The sequence below is a fragment of the Dreissena polymorpha genome, chromosome 1 (assembly GCF_020536995.1).
Source record: "Dreissena polymorpha isolate Duluth1 chromosome 1, UMN_Dpol_1.0, whole genome shotgun sequence".
Lineage (NCBI taxonomy): Eukaryota > Metazoa > Mollusca > Bivalvia > Myida > Dreissenidae > Dreissena > Dreissena polymorpha.
The window spans coordinates 67,262,031-67,275,565 of NC_068355.1; the positions used below are offsets into that span (position 1 = coordinate 67,262,031).

General features: G+C 36.1%; 1 protein-coding gene across 1 annotated transcript; it reads right to left on the reverse strand.

Annotated features, from left to right (window-relative positions):
* Window positions 1-1,781: 1,781 nt before the first annotated feature.
* Window positions 1,782-2,684, reverse strand: LOC127879904 (putative nuclease HARBI1). Its single transcript, XM_052427040.1, has one exon. It carries the CDS (start codon window positions 2,682-2,684, stop codon window positions 1,782-1,784), a length of 903 nt encoding a protein of 300 aa, XP_052283000.1.
* Between the last annotated feature and the right edge of the window lie 10,851 nt (window positions 2,685-13,535).

The window sequence follows — 13,535 nt, forward strand, 5'->3', positions numbered from 1 at the left end:
TGCAGGAGAAGTTGCTGGAAATGGTCAAGCCACCTTCTGCACCTAGCGGGCGAGATACCTTCGGTGATTGGGTTAAGTCTGTGATGGTTGACCTTAGCCCATCGTTGTGGCGCCAATATCAACAGGAGCAAACTAGCCTCCTGTATAAGTATCTGGACCTAAACGACCAGGTTCGCTCACAGATGCCGCAGCCGCAGCAACAACAGCCGTGGGGGACCACGCTACCACCGCAACAACAGTGGCAACCAGGCCAACAGACCCCAAGCAGCCAGCAACCGCATTTGCCGCGTTTTTCAGAGAATTGGTCGCCCACCGTTAGTGCCACGATGGTTCAAGGCAAACCATAGAACGAGCCAGCGCTAACTACACTTCAGCCACTCCAGAGCACCCCAAAGAATCCGCCCCAGACTATGTGTGCTGCCTCTCCCCCAAATGAAGATACATCATTCAGTGGATGTTTCAGCAATTCTTTCATGGAAGTGCTCAATAAGAACAAGTGAATACCAGAAGAAACAAAAGGTTAATTGTTAAGTCGAAAATACTGTTTTTACTGATTGCAGGAATTTGTGATTTGATATCCTATCTAAGAAAAGATGATCATACCTTGACCATTTTGCCAAACTATTTTGTATTACCGACCATACATGTACCTTATACTTAATAATGTGATGCTCTTATCGTGTTGTTGACATTTTGTTTATAAACTTAATCATGATCACTAGTTTTCTGTGTTTACGTTGTTTTGAAATACCGTTAAATAGAAAATATTTCACTGATGCAAAAATTATTATATTTTGTTAATTGTTTATTTATTCATGGCATGAATATTTATTTATTATGAGTTATTATGTTTAGATAAACCAGTAAAACATTAAATCGTTTTTATTTTGTCAATTTCTTTCTTATCAGATTAAAATTTATTCATTTAATAAGGCTCATTAGGGTTGAATAGTGCACAAATTCAATACAGAAAACAAATGCAGCTATATTCCGTTGAAAAATAAGTTGGTGTTCTCAGTGACTCAACTACCAGGTTATATTATTTATACCAAAATGTGAAAACACATAAAACTACCTGTAACAATTATAACACTCTGACATATGTTTTTACTTAAACCAAAGAAGAATACGCTGAGTTCTTATTTCGAACTAATCACGAGCACGACTTGCTTAGCTTTTGATGACGTCACATCCTGTTTGCAATGACGTTCATGTGCGACAATAAATGCGTCATGGAAACCGTTTGTGTAAAACTAATGTTTCCTACATTTTCTTCAATAAAGGTTAATAAGCTTGGTACATTATATGGAATATTTATGGTTTGGCATTATCGAATGTAAACTAAACGAATGACATAATCAATATTTATCTTAAATAGTTTAGATATAAAAAAGAAACCCAAAGGCAGTTGATGTTTTATTTAATTTCTAGCCTATATGCTTAATATTCTCGTTAGCATTTTAAACAGACCTGTATATACCATAGTATCAAGTACTATCTTTAATAATACATATTGTAAGCATGTACATACATGTGTAGTGATAACAGTTTATACATTCAAATTGATTACTTCTCTATTATTGTTAGCCGTCTACATATTCCAATTGATTACCACTCTATATGATAACATTTTTTGTACACACGTATACCAACTAATTACAACTCTTAATGATAACAGTCTGCGTTTTCCAACTGATTACATTTCTTGATGATATCATTGAACATATTGAAATTGATTACAACTCTTTATAACAGTCCAAGTATTCCAAATGGTTACAACTCTATATCATATTGTCCTGCCAGGGCACTGATCCTGCTTCTGAATTGAAATACAACTTTAAATACTCACGTTGCTTCTTTGCTGCAGTGCTGTCCCTGTTTGGGCCAAGTGCATGATCCACGTCCACCATGTTAGCGTTGATCCGCCATGCTCCTAGAACTATGTCATGGTTGACGTCCTCGTGGTCAACAACTGCATTTTGCCATGTTGGAAATTGCATCCTCATTAGGTTATGAAGGCAGACACAAGCCTCAACAATAAGACGTGCTGTTTCGGGTATTTGCTGAATCGTCCTTAAAAGAACTTGCCAGCGCTGGGCAAGAATACCGAACGCATTTTCAAGTATTCTTCTGCCACGGAAAATGCGATACTTGTAGATGCGCTGCTCCTTTGTAAAGTTTTGAGCCGAAAAAGGTTTCATCATGTAAGTTCGGAGACAGAACGCATCATCGCCAAGAAGTAAGTATGGCGTGTCTAGGTCTTCATTTGGAAGAGGTGATGGTGGTGGTAAACCTATAGATCCATTAGAAAGGCACTCCTTTAAATCCGAGTTGTTGTAGATCATGGCGTCCGACATGTATCCATCTCCCCCCACATCTATCCAAATAAATTTATAATCGGCATCAACTAATCCCATCAACAAAATGGAGAAAAATCTCTTGTAGTTGTGGAAAAGGCTGCCACTACTAGGGGGCTTTCTAATTACAACATGCTTTCCATCTAGAGCACCACACGCGTGAGGGACGTTCCAGCGGCGCTCAAAGTTGGTCGCCACTGTTAGCCATTCTTCAGGCGTTGTAGGACACTTAATAACCTCATCTTTGTATTCGTCGACGATGGCTTGGCAAACATCCTTCACTACAAGGGACAGTGTATTGGCCGAAATTCGAAAGTCGAACTTCATGCTGGCATACAGATCGCCAGATGGCGTAGGATTGCTGCCAATTTTGTTCCCGGATCGATAGCTTTTCTGTTGTTTGTATCTTGCTTGGAAATGCGGTGGCGAAGCCTTATCAGCAGCTTGTCAAACATTTCTGGTGGAACCCTTAAGAACTTTTGGAATGAAGCTGGGTACTTTTGTCTTAACTCATGCATTAGACGATTGAAGTGTCAAAACTGATCCCTCCGAATATCTCTTAACCACGGTCTAACCCAGCATCGCCTCCGCCTGGTCTGCCTTCTCCTTCTCACTACTCCTAATACCACCTGCTGTTGGTCAAGTATATGTTGCTGCTGAAGATTGAGAATATGTTGTGCAATAAGTAAATTATTTATTTTCTCAGAAGGGCGCCGAGAAACATAACGAAGAAAATAAAGAAAAAAAGATTGCTTTATATAGGCGTTGATATGGTCGCCCTAAAGACGCACTGGGCTCGCAGTAGAAACGCACTAGTCTTAGTAGGGTCGCAATAGACGCCGTAAGGACGCAATGAAGTCGCAGTTAGGACGCCATAGTCGTTCTGAGGATGCAATAGACGTACAATGGAAGTATTAAAGTCGCATTAAGGTCGCCGTACGGTCGCCTTGCAGTCAATGATCATTTTCTGTGGGTTTGAGCGGCGACAACACGACGTCCATGACGACCTTACAGCGACCCTACCACGTTCCTACTACGACTATTGCGTCTCTACGGCGTCCTTAAGACGTCCTTAACAGAACGCCGGACTTAACATAACATGTTCAAAGTGGTCGCCGTGGGCTCGCGTCCTGAGCAATTTTCGGCGACCTCACTGCGTTCTTTTCGGTCCTTAATGCGTTCCTCCGGCGTCTATGGCGTCCTTACTGCGACCTGGGTCGCCGTAAGGACGCAGTAAGGACGCCAGTCCGGTGTGACGGGGGTATAATGCTAAATAACGTGGTTATTGACATTACTAAAAAATTTCTGCAAAGAGTATTTATTGCGTCATTTGAGTAGGAAAATGAGATGCTGTGAAAAGACACAACGTCTAATCAATATTCATACCTTCACTGTTTGAGAGTGGCAGAAGCCATAATATTATGCAAGGAACAATGCCTTAAAGTGTGTATGTTGTGCTTTGAAATTTAAGAAAAACGCCTATGGATAACTTTGTTACTTCGTACTAATGGATTAACAGATGTACAGAAAAAGAGGGGACGTCCTTGGGGATTCTTCTATAACCCCATTTATTTCAAAACGCCGGGTAGTATAGAATATACAAGGCTTTTTTTAATCTATAATACTTGTGTTTATAGTGTCACCGCAACATTACATAATATGATTTAAACGTCAGCAGTAGTTTATGGGCATGCCATAAATAATGACTTATGTTGACTTTCAGTGCATTAGGAAGCCATTAACGTTGTATCATGATTACAAGTCATATAATACTGTTACTTAAGCATTATGGTAAGGTCAATGTCTCAGATCGTGTTACAAAATGTGTGTTGCTCACGTTGAAACTTTACTTGACGAATACCTTAGAAGACGGACATGCTTATATTAATTTTGCCAAATTAAAAATTAATAAGAACAACTATTGCCCAAGGGATGCATGCTATTTTATCTTACAAAGCCACATTTCAATTCTCTAGCACGTGTGATAAGTATAAAACAGTCACAAGAAATAAAGCATATTAAATACATTAGATTTTAATCTTATACTTGATATGAGAGAATTGTTATTGAATGTTGTGATATACGACAAATAAGATAATCGTTTGTGCGCCTCTTGTCTGTAACTCTTCTTAAAATACTCTCAAAAACTTATCAGTTGGAAACGTTTCTCACGAGGTAAATAAACAACGTATGCGCTTCTCTTAACTGTTTACAATTAGGGCTATCACCTAAAAAAGATTAACAATTATTTTAAAATAACAGCTATCTTTTGCGTTTATGCAACACAATCTTAATTGCTGGTAGCTTCTTATTTATTTAGTGCGTAATCGTGAAACACGGAAGTAATTAGAAATAATAGTATTATAGCATTGCTTGCGCTAGTTGTCAAGTGTTTGTTTGAATTAACATATCCATGTTTATTCAAGAAAACCATGTGATTGTATCATTATTTGATAAGAATATCACTCCTGTTCAATTTTAAGTTGAAATGTTGAATAAGCACCGTACTTAATTAAATTATTTTGTTTTCTTTAATCGACATCGCGTTTTTTAATATTAATTTTCTTAATTAAATGTCAAATGTTTTTTTTCATCAAAGGTAATACTACCTATCACAAAACCGATTAACCCATTTAAGCCTAGCGTCTAGAAAAAGGCCTTGGCAAACAGCGTAGACCCTGATGAGACGCCGCATCATGCAATTTATGTAAAGAATATTCAATATATATATATATATATATATATATACTGGACACCCCTTATTTTGGAAATAAATTGATCCAATTTAGAAGGATGGGAAGGTCCACTAGGCATATATGGGTTAATTGTAAAATAAGAAAATCACATATAAAACCTCCGAGACGATTCCGTTATAGAGGTCTCTTATCATCTCTATTCGAATGACTGCATTATGTCTTAACTATATCAATGGATTTAGTTAAATGAGATGTGTACAAGATGATTGTGATCATCGACCATTTATTTTTCATTTGCATGTTGTCAAAAACGTTTGGTTGGTATTCGTGCATGTATTATTTAAACGGTTATTTTAATACATCTTGTGACACGGAGATGCAAGAGACTCTGTGTAAACAAGTGTCAAGATTTAAATGAATCGCGGCCTAAAAAGATATCAGCACAAGAATGTTAAGTATAACAATAAGTTGTAAAGACTTATGAAGGCATATGTACGTAAAGCACTTGTTCATTGTTTTCAGTCTGGGGAGAAGGAAGACTCGGTAAACTTCTCTATACTCATGTATGCCGTCTTATTAAGACAATTTGGTAATGTCCGTTGTCAATGTTTATAGAAGAACATTGTCTTCAGACTTCCATACAATTATTCGAGTTGTCAAATAATGATGAGAAATTGGGTGAAATATTTGGGTTTTCTTTATGTACGAAATATTGACAAGTATATCAGTAGCGAGTATGCATTAACAACAAAGGGGTTACAATGCTGTTGACACAAGCCTTAGGCTGTATTTGCATTATTTATTATTTGTACCACAACGCTCATTAACGTGTGCATACTTGAATAGTGACTTCTCCAGATTGTAATTCAGCCAATCAGGAACAAGCACGTATAGAACACTGACCAATGGGATTCATAACTGAGTTTCACGGGTCAGATGTTAGAGGGAAACAAGACAGTTAGCGTTTAGACTTGGAGGTGTACGGATCGAGAAAGATACGATCATGTAGCTATCAGACTGTATTTGTATAACCGAAAATATTAAGTATGTTAGACATTAAATTGGACTAGAAACTGATACATGGTGTTGTTGAATATTTTATCCTGTATTATGTAGAGAAATTAACATAATAGAGAGGGACCGACTTGTCCCATACGCGGCACGAGAAAATGGGAGTTAATGCAAAACTCGTCATCTTGGCAATTCGCGCATGACGAGATATCGAATGATAGGCTACATACCGGTAATTTAAGAGTAATGAACATTGATAGTAACTATGTGTCGTCTATGAACTATGAACGATTACGGGACACAGGAATTGACGCCCGCATTTAAGGAGCTTCCTTTTAATTTAAACATGTTTATTTGTTAGAAAATGTTCATTCCAGAAGATTATGGCATCTTGGTAAAATATGGTAACCGTTCATAAAGTTAAATCACGTATTCGCGTCAAATTCGAGTTGAATTTATGATGTTTGTAAAACAAAGAAATTGTTTGAATGCTTTTCTACATTGAAAAAAACGGTTTTACAATCTTTAAGGTATGAGGTTATCAAAAGACTCAGACAAAATTCGAATACTAGTATATGTTTCAAGTCATAACGTATATATTAAATGAATTAAACATAATTATCCCCACGCTTTTAAAAGCGTGGGAATATTGTTTTGATCTCCGCATTCTGTCCTCATTCATGGCCACTTTCTCCTCCTACACTATTAGCACTAGAACCTTGAAACTTACACGCATGGTAGCTATGAGCATATGTGCGACAGTGACGGCGACGGAATTATGATCTGACCCCTGGGTCAAAAGTTATGGGAAAATACATGGGTAAAATGGGTAGAAAACCCTCAGTTTACTTACAACATGCGACGCATATGATAATGACGTTTTGACCCAGGGGTCATATCAAAATTCTAAAAAGTGCACCGTCGCTCACATGCTTATAGCTACCATGTGTGTAAGTTTCAAGGTTATAGTGCTAATAGTGTAGGAGGAGATAGTGCCCGACCACGTCCACCCAAAATTAATACTGAACATCTCTTATGACAACACGGTCTATCTCGGCCATCCATTTACACATTACACACCCCAGGGCCATTGATAAAGATTAGGCATCTTGGTTCCCGTCCTCTTCCAAATTTATCGAGAGTTCCACGGGTACTATTTCCCCGTACCCCCCAATAATTTTTTCGTACCAAAATTGTTCGTACCCATACCATTTTTTTTTCGTACCCAAATTGTATTTCGTATTCAAATTAGTGCTCGTACCCAACATTTTTATATTTTCCAAATTTTTGTTCGCACCCAAATTTTTCTTCGGAACCAAATGTGTTATCGTAACAAAAAATTTGTACCCAAATTTTATTTCGTACCCATATTTGTTCCGCACCCAAAGGTGTTCGTACCAACATTTGTTTCCGTACCCAAATTGTTTCTTTCTTACCAAAATTTTGTTCGTAGCCACATTTTTGTTAATACCCAATTTTGTTTTTTTCGTACCCAATTTTTTTTCCGTACCCAAATAGTTTTTTCTGTTTTATCATAACCTCTTCATTTATTCACCAATTGACTTTAAATTAATACTGAACATCTCTTATGACAATACGGTCTATATCGACCATCCATGTCCACATTACCAATCCCGGGGCCCCACCAACATAGGCCTTGCCCACCAAAACTTTAGTTTAAATATAAAATCTCTTCGGCGTGGGGATACGCGTCGGCCTCTGCTCAGCCATTTTTCTAATTTTCTTATATAATTACACATATTGCCCAAAGCGACTAAAACACTAAAAACAAAAAGGCCGAACGTATCTCCGATTGTAATATTGAAAATGTGAACTTGTTCTTTTGGTCTATTCTTACATCATTTCGGTATATATAACTCTGTTTTATTCTGTTCAAACATCGTTTTGTTCTGTGTATCAGTTCTTGCACTACTTTACTACATGAATACTTTTAAGTTTTTTTTACTGTTACACTAACACAATGATTTAAACTTGCAGGTCCGTATCAAATAAGAAAATATAAACATGCTTCGAAGTTATCAAATTGAAAATCTCGCTTTGATTGAGTTCGCACTTAATTGGTCTTTGCTGTGTTTAAAACGATACTATCAACTTTTTAAAATTAATATTAATGCATCTATAGTGATATAGTGGTATTTAGAAAAGTTTTACGTTAAAAATAACACGCGATGGGTAAGTCCGTGCAAAAATAAGATGGTGACATCCATATGCCGAGCCAGGTATTTTTCGCCGTTGTTATACTCTTCATTACTTTTATTAATTGTTAAAATGCCGCTCACTATCCAGCCATATCGGCAAGAAAGTGTTTAGCGTTCATTTCGTTTTAATATTCGCTCAAAATGTAGACCTTTCTCGTTGTAAAATTTCTTATCGGGTCACAGAATAACAGATCTCGATTAGAAAATTAGTAAATTTATTGCTGGTATAGTAAATAGTGGAACGATGCTACGAGATGACCGCTCACAAACCGTGGTAACGCTCTACAACACATAGCAGCCATGTTTTACATCTATGAACAAGAATGATTTATTGCACCTTCCCTCCTGATCAAATAACATGTCATTACGTGAACGGTTGTGTAGATCTCTTATAAATTGCGTTTCCATGACTTTTCTGCTTGTCTATATATCTCCATGGAAATAACACATGAACACTGATTAAGTAACGAGCTTTTCCTTACTCGCTTACAATAAATCACAATCTCGTTAGATCTATACTATGATAAGATATTGACAAAAGCAAAATACAAAAACAGATATTGTGAAATAATCTGTGCTGAACTTGGGTATGGGAACTGACGGTTCGAGTACATTTTCGGTCGTTCTTTGAGCCGTATTTTATAACGCTTGAGTATATGCATATACATAAAAGCTAATATGTTTGATAAGTTTAATATAATATTAACTTATAAATGTAGGTAATAAAAAGAACATAAAGTTGTAAATTTGTATTTATTTAGTTTAAAGTCGCATCGCCGTTATATGTCGCAGGCTTCTAGATTTGTCGCAACGTTGACGATAAATGTCGCAATGAACGATAAATGCCGCAAATTCTTCTTCTATATGCCGCAGCATTAACGATAAATGTCGTAAAAACATCAACTGCCGATATATGTCGCGACATTTACGATAAATGTCGCATACCTTTGTAAATAATGTAAAAATGAAAAGTTGAAGTAAAATGACTAAACCTTTAAGGTTAGATCTAGATTACCCGACAAGTTCCATCAGAACGGTCAGTTTTTAGTTAGTATTTTCCGAAATGGTCAGTTGCGGTCAGTATTTTCCATAAATGTCAGTTGTGGTCAGTATTGACCGAAATGGTTAGTTGTGGTCAATATTGAACCAATCAATTCTTACAATTCTTGGCCCAGTTGTTGATTTCCCTGTGCTAAATGGGCTGCTGTTATCAAGATTTGCCATGGTTGTAAAATGTGATAAAACTGTAACATTATTTTAGCAACACAAATTACGGTATTCTTAGTTAATCCAGATCTATAATTGTTTAAAGGCATTTTTTAAATAAAATATATTTTAGTATATGCAAAGGAGGTATAACCATGTATGTTAGAAAAATCATGGTTATTACTATTCAGGATTTATTAAAATATGGCTATTTAAATCGACGATGTAGGGATTTGTCCCATATTTAGTACTTTATTCACAAATTTCTTTATAGGAATGCCAGTGAAAACGTTTTTACACCGACAATAATATCAACCAATATCCCCGAGTAACATATCCGCCAGGGTTTCTTCAAAAAATCGTATTTGTGGAAAAATTCAACTTTACATTCAATATGTTGATGAAAAAATGATATGACCTGGTGCAGTTTAAAAGATGTAAAGATAGGACAGGAGTCCTATATAATTTTTTCATCAACATGTTGAATGTAATGTCGAATTTTTTCACCAATACGATTGATTTTAAGATTCCCTGGCGGATATGTAACACGGGGACATTGGTTGATATAATATTCGGTTCAAAAATATTTTCACTTGCATAAATTTAAAGAAATTTGTAAATAAAGTGCTAAATATGGGACAAATCCCTGCAACGTCGACTTTAAATAGCCATATTTCAATAAATCCTGAATAATTAAGTAACCAGGATTTTAGTATACATGGTTATACCTCCTTTGCATATACCAAAATATATTTTAATGCAAAAATGCCTTTAAACAATTATATAACTAAATTTACTTACCCTACCGAAATTCTTCGAAATCTATCGGCAACTTTTCCAAGCACGTCCAACTTTTCACAGCATATCGGGTTTCCGGGTTGCTGCTGTTAGTTATTTCCTTTACTTTCGTGAATATAAAAGTATTTTGTTAGTAACTGTGTCAAAGATCATCCTTCGTACAAATAATTTTGTTTAATAAGATTCCCGATCCTTTTGGAATTTGAACTCGTACTCGTCACGGGATTTAATCCTCTGGTAGAATTGCCATTCTTTCGTTTTGATCTTTATGTTTCATCTTGACCCTAGGAGCTTAAGGCAAGAGTGTTTTGTGCGACAAGTTGACTCGACATGGCAATCATTTGGTCAAATTATTTTTAAATCGCAAGTACATCATGAACAGTCCGGGAAAAATATCGGGTGATAAGGACATACATCTGTATGCATGTACATACAGGAGAAGTGATAAATACTGTTAAAGTCTCTATAACGCGCAAACAACAAAATGTCGTTAAGTATTTCGTAAAATAAAGTTAACACCTTAACAATCAGTGTTCTTTATAGTAATAGCCAACATTTCAACGCTAGATGTAGTATGATTACATAGATTGTTGTAGATACAAAATGCTCGTTTTTATTTATTTGTGGCCACAATTAATTTCCGCGAATATATCTATTCATACGACACACGAACACCATTTTAGTGTTCAGGTATCGTATGAATAGATATGCAACACAATAATAAATCAAAGTACTGACAGTACTGGTGTGACGATGCTTTTGAGAGGATGGATATAAAAATATTTGGGAACCAAAAAATTGGGACCGAAAAAATATTGAGTACGAACAAAAAATTGGCGATGAAAAAAAATGGGTTACTTACATGTACCCCGGGTACTCTAAGTATACTTACATGTACCCCAGGTACGGTAAATAAACGTAATTGTACTTGGTCCATATTAGACTGTACCCGAGTTGTATTCGCGCCCAAAATCCGATGTCGTAAAACGCGCAACCGATTATCTTAAACACACTTCTCTTCAAAAAACACTGCATCAACATGCTTTTTGAGTATGTGTTCCGATAATATAGAGGCCATTCTTCAGAAAATTGACATAAATGTGTATATATAATTATTACAAAAAAATAGTCGACAACGACTGATTTAGGGTTAAATTTCCCGGGTACATTTTAGTATATTTACCGTACCCGGGATACATGTAAGTATACTTAAGAGTACCCGGGTTACATATACGTAGTACCCGAGCCGACAATGAACAATCAAGCGATACTGGAAGGTGCAACATCTCTCACGCCCCCTAGCATCGCCTTTAGCAGTATTCAATTCTCAACAGGAAAGTGCTGGAGTCATTGATCCCGAGGGACAAGAAAAACAATTGATTAATGTTCGAAATAAATGATTTGATTAATGACAATTCTGTTATTTGAGCCAGGTCACAGGAAAAGCGCAGTCAAATCAGTATCCAATTAAATTATTTGTTATTGTCAGAAAAACGCTTTTAAGCAAACAGCTTTCAAGCGACTGCTGGCTGATCTAGATCCAAACTGGCCACAATCGCCTTAACCCTTTGCATGCTGGGAAATTTGTCGTCTGCTAAAATGTCGTCTGCTGAATTTGTAAAATAAGCATTTTCTTCATTTTTTTGCTAGAATACTATCAGAATAGCAAACAGTTTGGATCCAGATGAGACGCCACGTTCTGTGGCGTCTCGTCTGGAACCAAACTGTTTGCAAAGGCCTTTAAAATCGGTCACGCACTGAAAGGGTTAATGTCTCTTTTACTGTGACACAGTTCATTTAACTTTAAAATGATAAAAAGTACTAACACTAAGAAAGAGTACTAACCAGTAAAAGTTTGAAATCAATGTTGAATCTCAGGACAGCTTGGTGATCTGCAAATCCCCGATGAAATGTTGATATCGGGTATCATAGTCATTCAATAAGTCGCAAAATGCTCGAATACAATTTACAAAGCACAATGTGACTTATATTGATAACTAAAAATACCAGTAATCAGTATGCCAGTTTTGCCGTGTCAAGCTGTTACGATCCAGAGACCAGAAAGTCCTTCATTCACATCGAGTATATATCCTTCGAATTCCAACAATTGTTGTCATAAGCGGAGATTTAGTGAATAAATAATTCATATATCCTAAATGACAGCTTCTAAATAGCAAAACAAGCCAATGTATGCAGTAAGAAAGTTTTTAATCGAAACTCTCATTAAGGCGGCCATTGTTGAATGTTGAAACACGAACGACAACTCTGCTAGGAGAATGTTATCAATGCTAGGATCCTACGCAGTGGCGTATGCCCAAGGGAAGTAACTGAAAAATCGAGTTATCTCAATCGGACTGGCTCGGTCTTTTACATAGACGGCCATTGTAATTTTTTTAGGTGATACTCAAACCTTGGACGCTGCTGTTCCAGCATCGTCAAAAACGAGCATTTTGTATCTACAAAAATCTATTGTACTAGACCACATCTGGCGTTGAAATTCCGGCATTTGCCATAAGGAACACTGATTTTTAATTGGTTAAGTTTATTTTACAAACAATTGTATGCCATTTTCGTTGATTTTGAGTAGTAATGTTACTTTAAATGTTCTATTAATTTAGTAAGATTTAATAATATTCACATTTGCTAAAAGGCAATACAAAAATGTGTTTTCTTTCCCACAGTATTTTTACCTTAAGAACATTTTAAACATGCAAGAAAATACATACCTTACATTTTGATAACCTGAAGTATTGCTGACTTTAAAAACCGATTAATTCAGAAACGCATGTATCGTTCCTATAAGATTTAAATAAACATGGTAAATTTGTGGTTATTCTATTACATGTGCCGCATTTATAGATGCTATCGTAATTATATTGACATGCACAGCGCCTTAAAGGTTACAAAATACATAAAATCCAAAAATATCAACAGAAAAAACATAGTATTAAACATTCCCTCGTAACAAAACCACCTATCCCGAACCAATAAAAATGCCATAAAATCAAGTTCTTTGCTCAAAACTGACTCAGTCTAGTGAGGTTACAGAAAATATAGTTTACATTTATTCAACTCAAAGCCGACCTTAACCGGATAAATAGGTATCCCAAAGCTAGAACACTTTCAAGATGCTTGGTAAAAATGATAATATTTTATCATATTGATTAAATTATGTCCCTGGTAGATTAAAATTACTTGCAAAATAATGAACTATGATATATCTTATGGTGTTAAATTTAATTACTTAT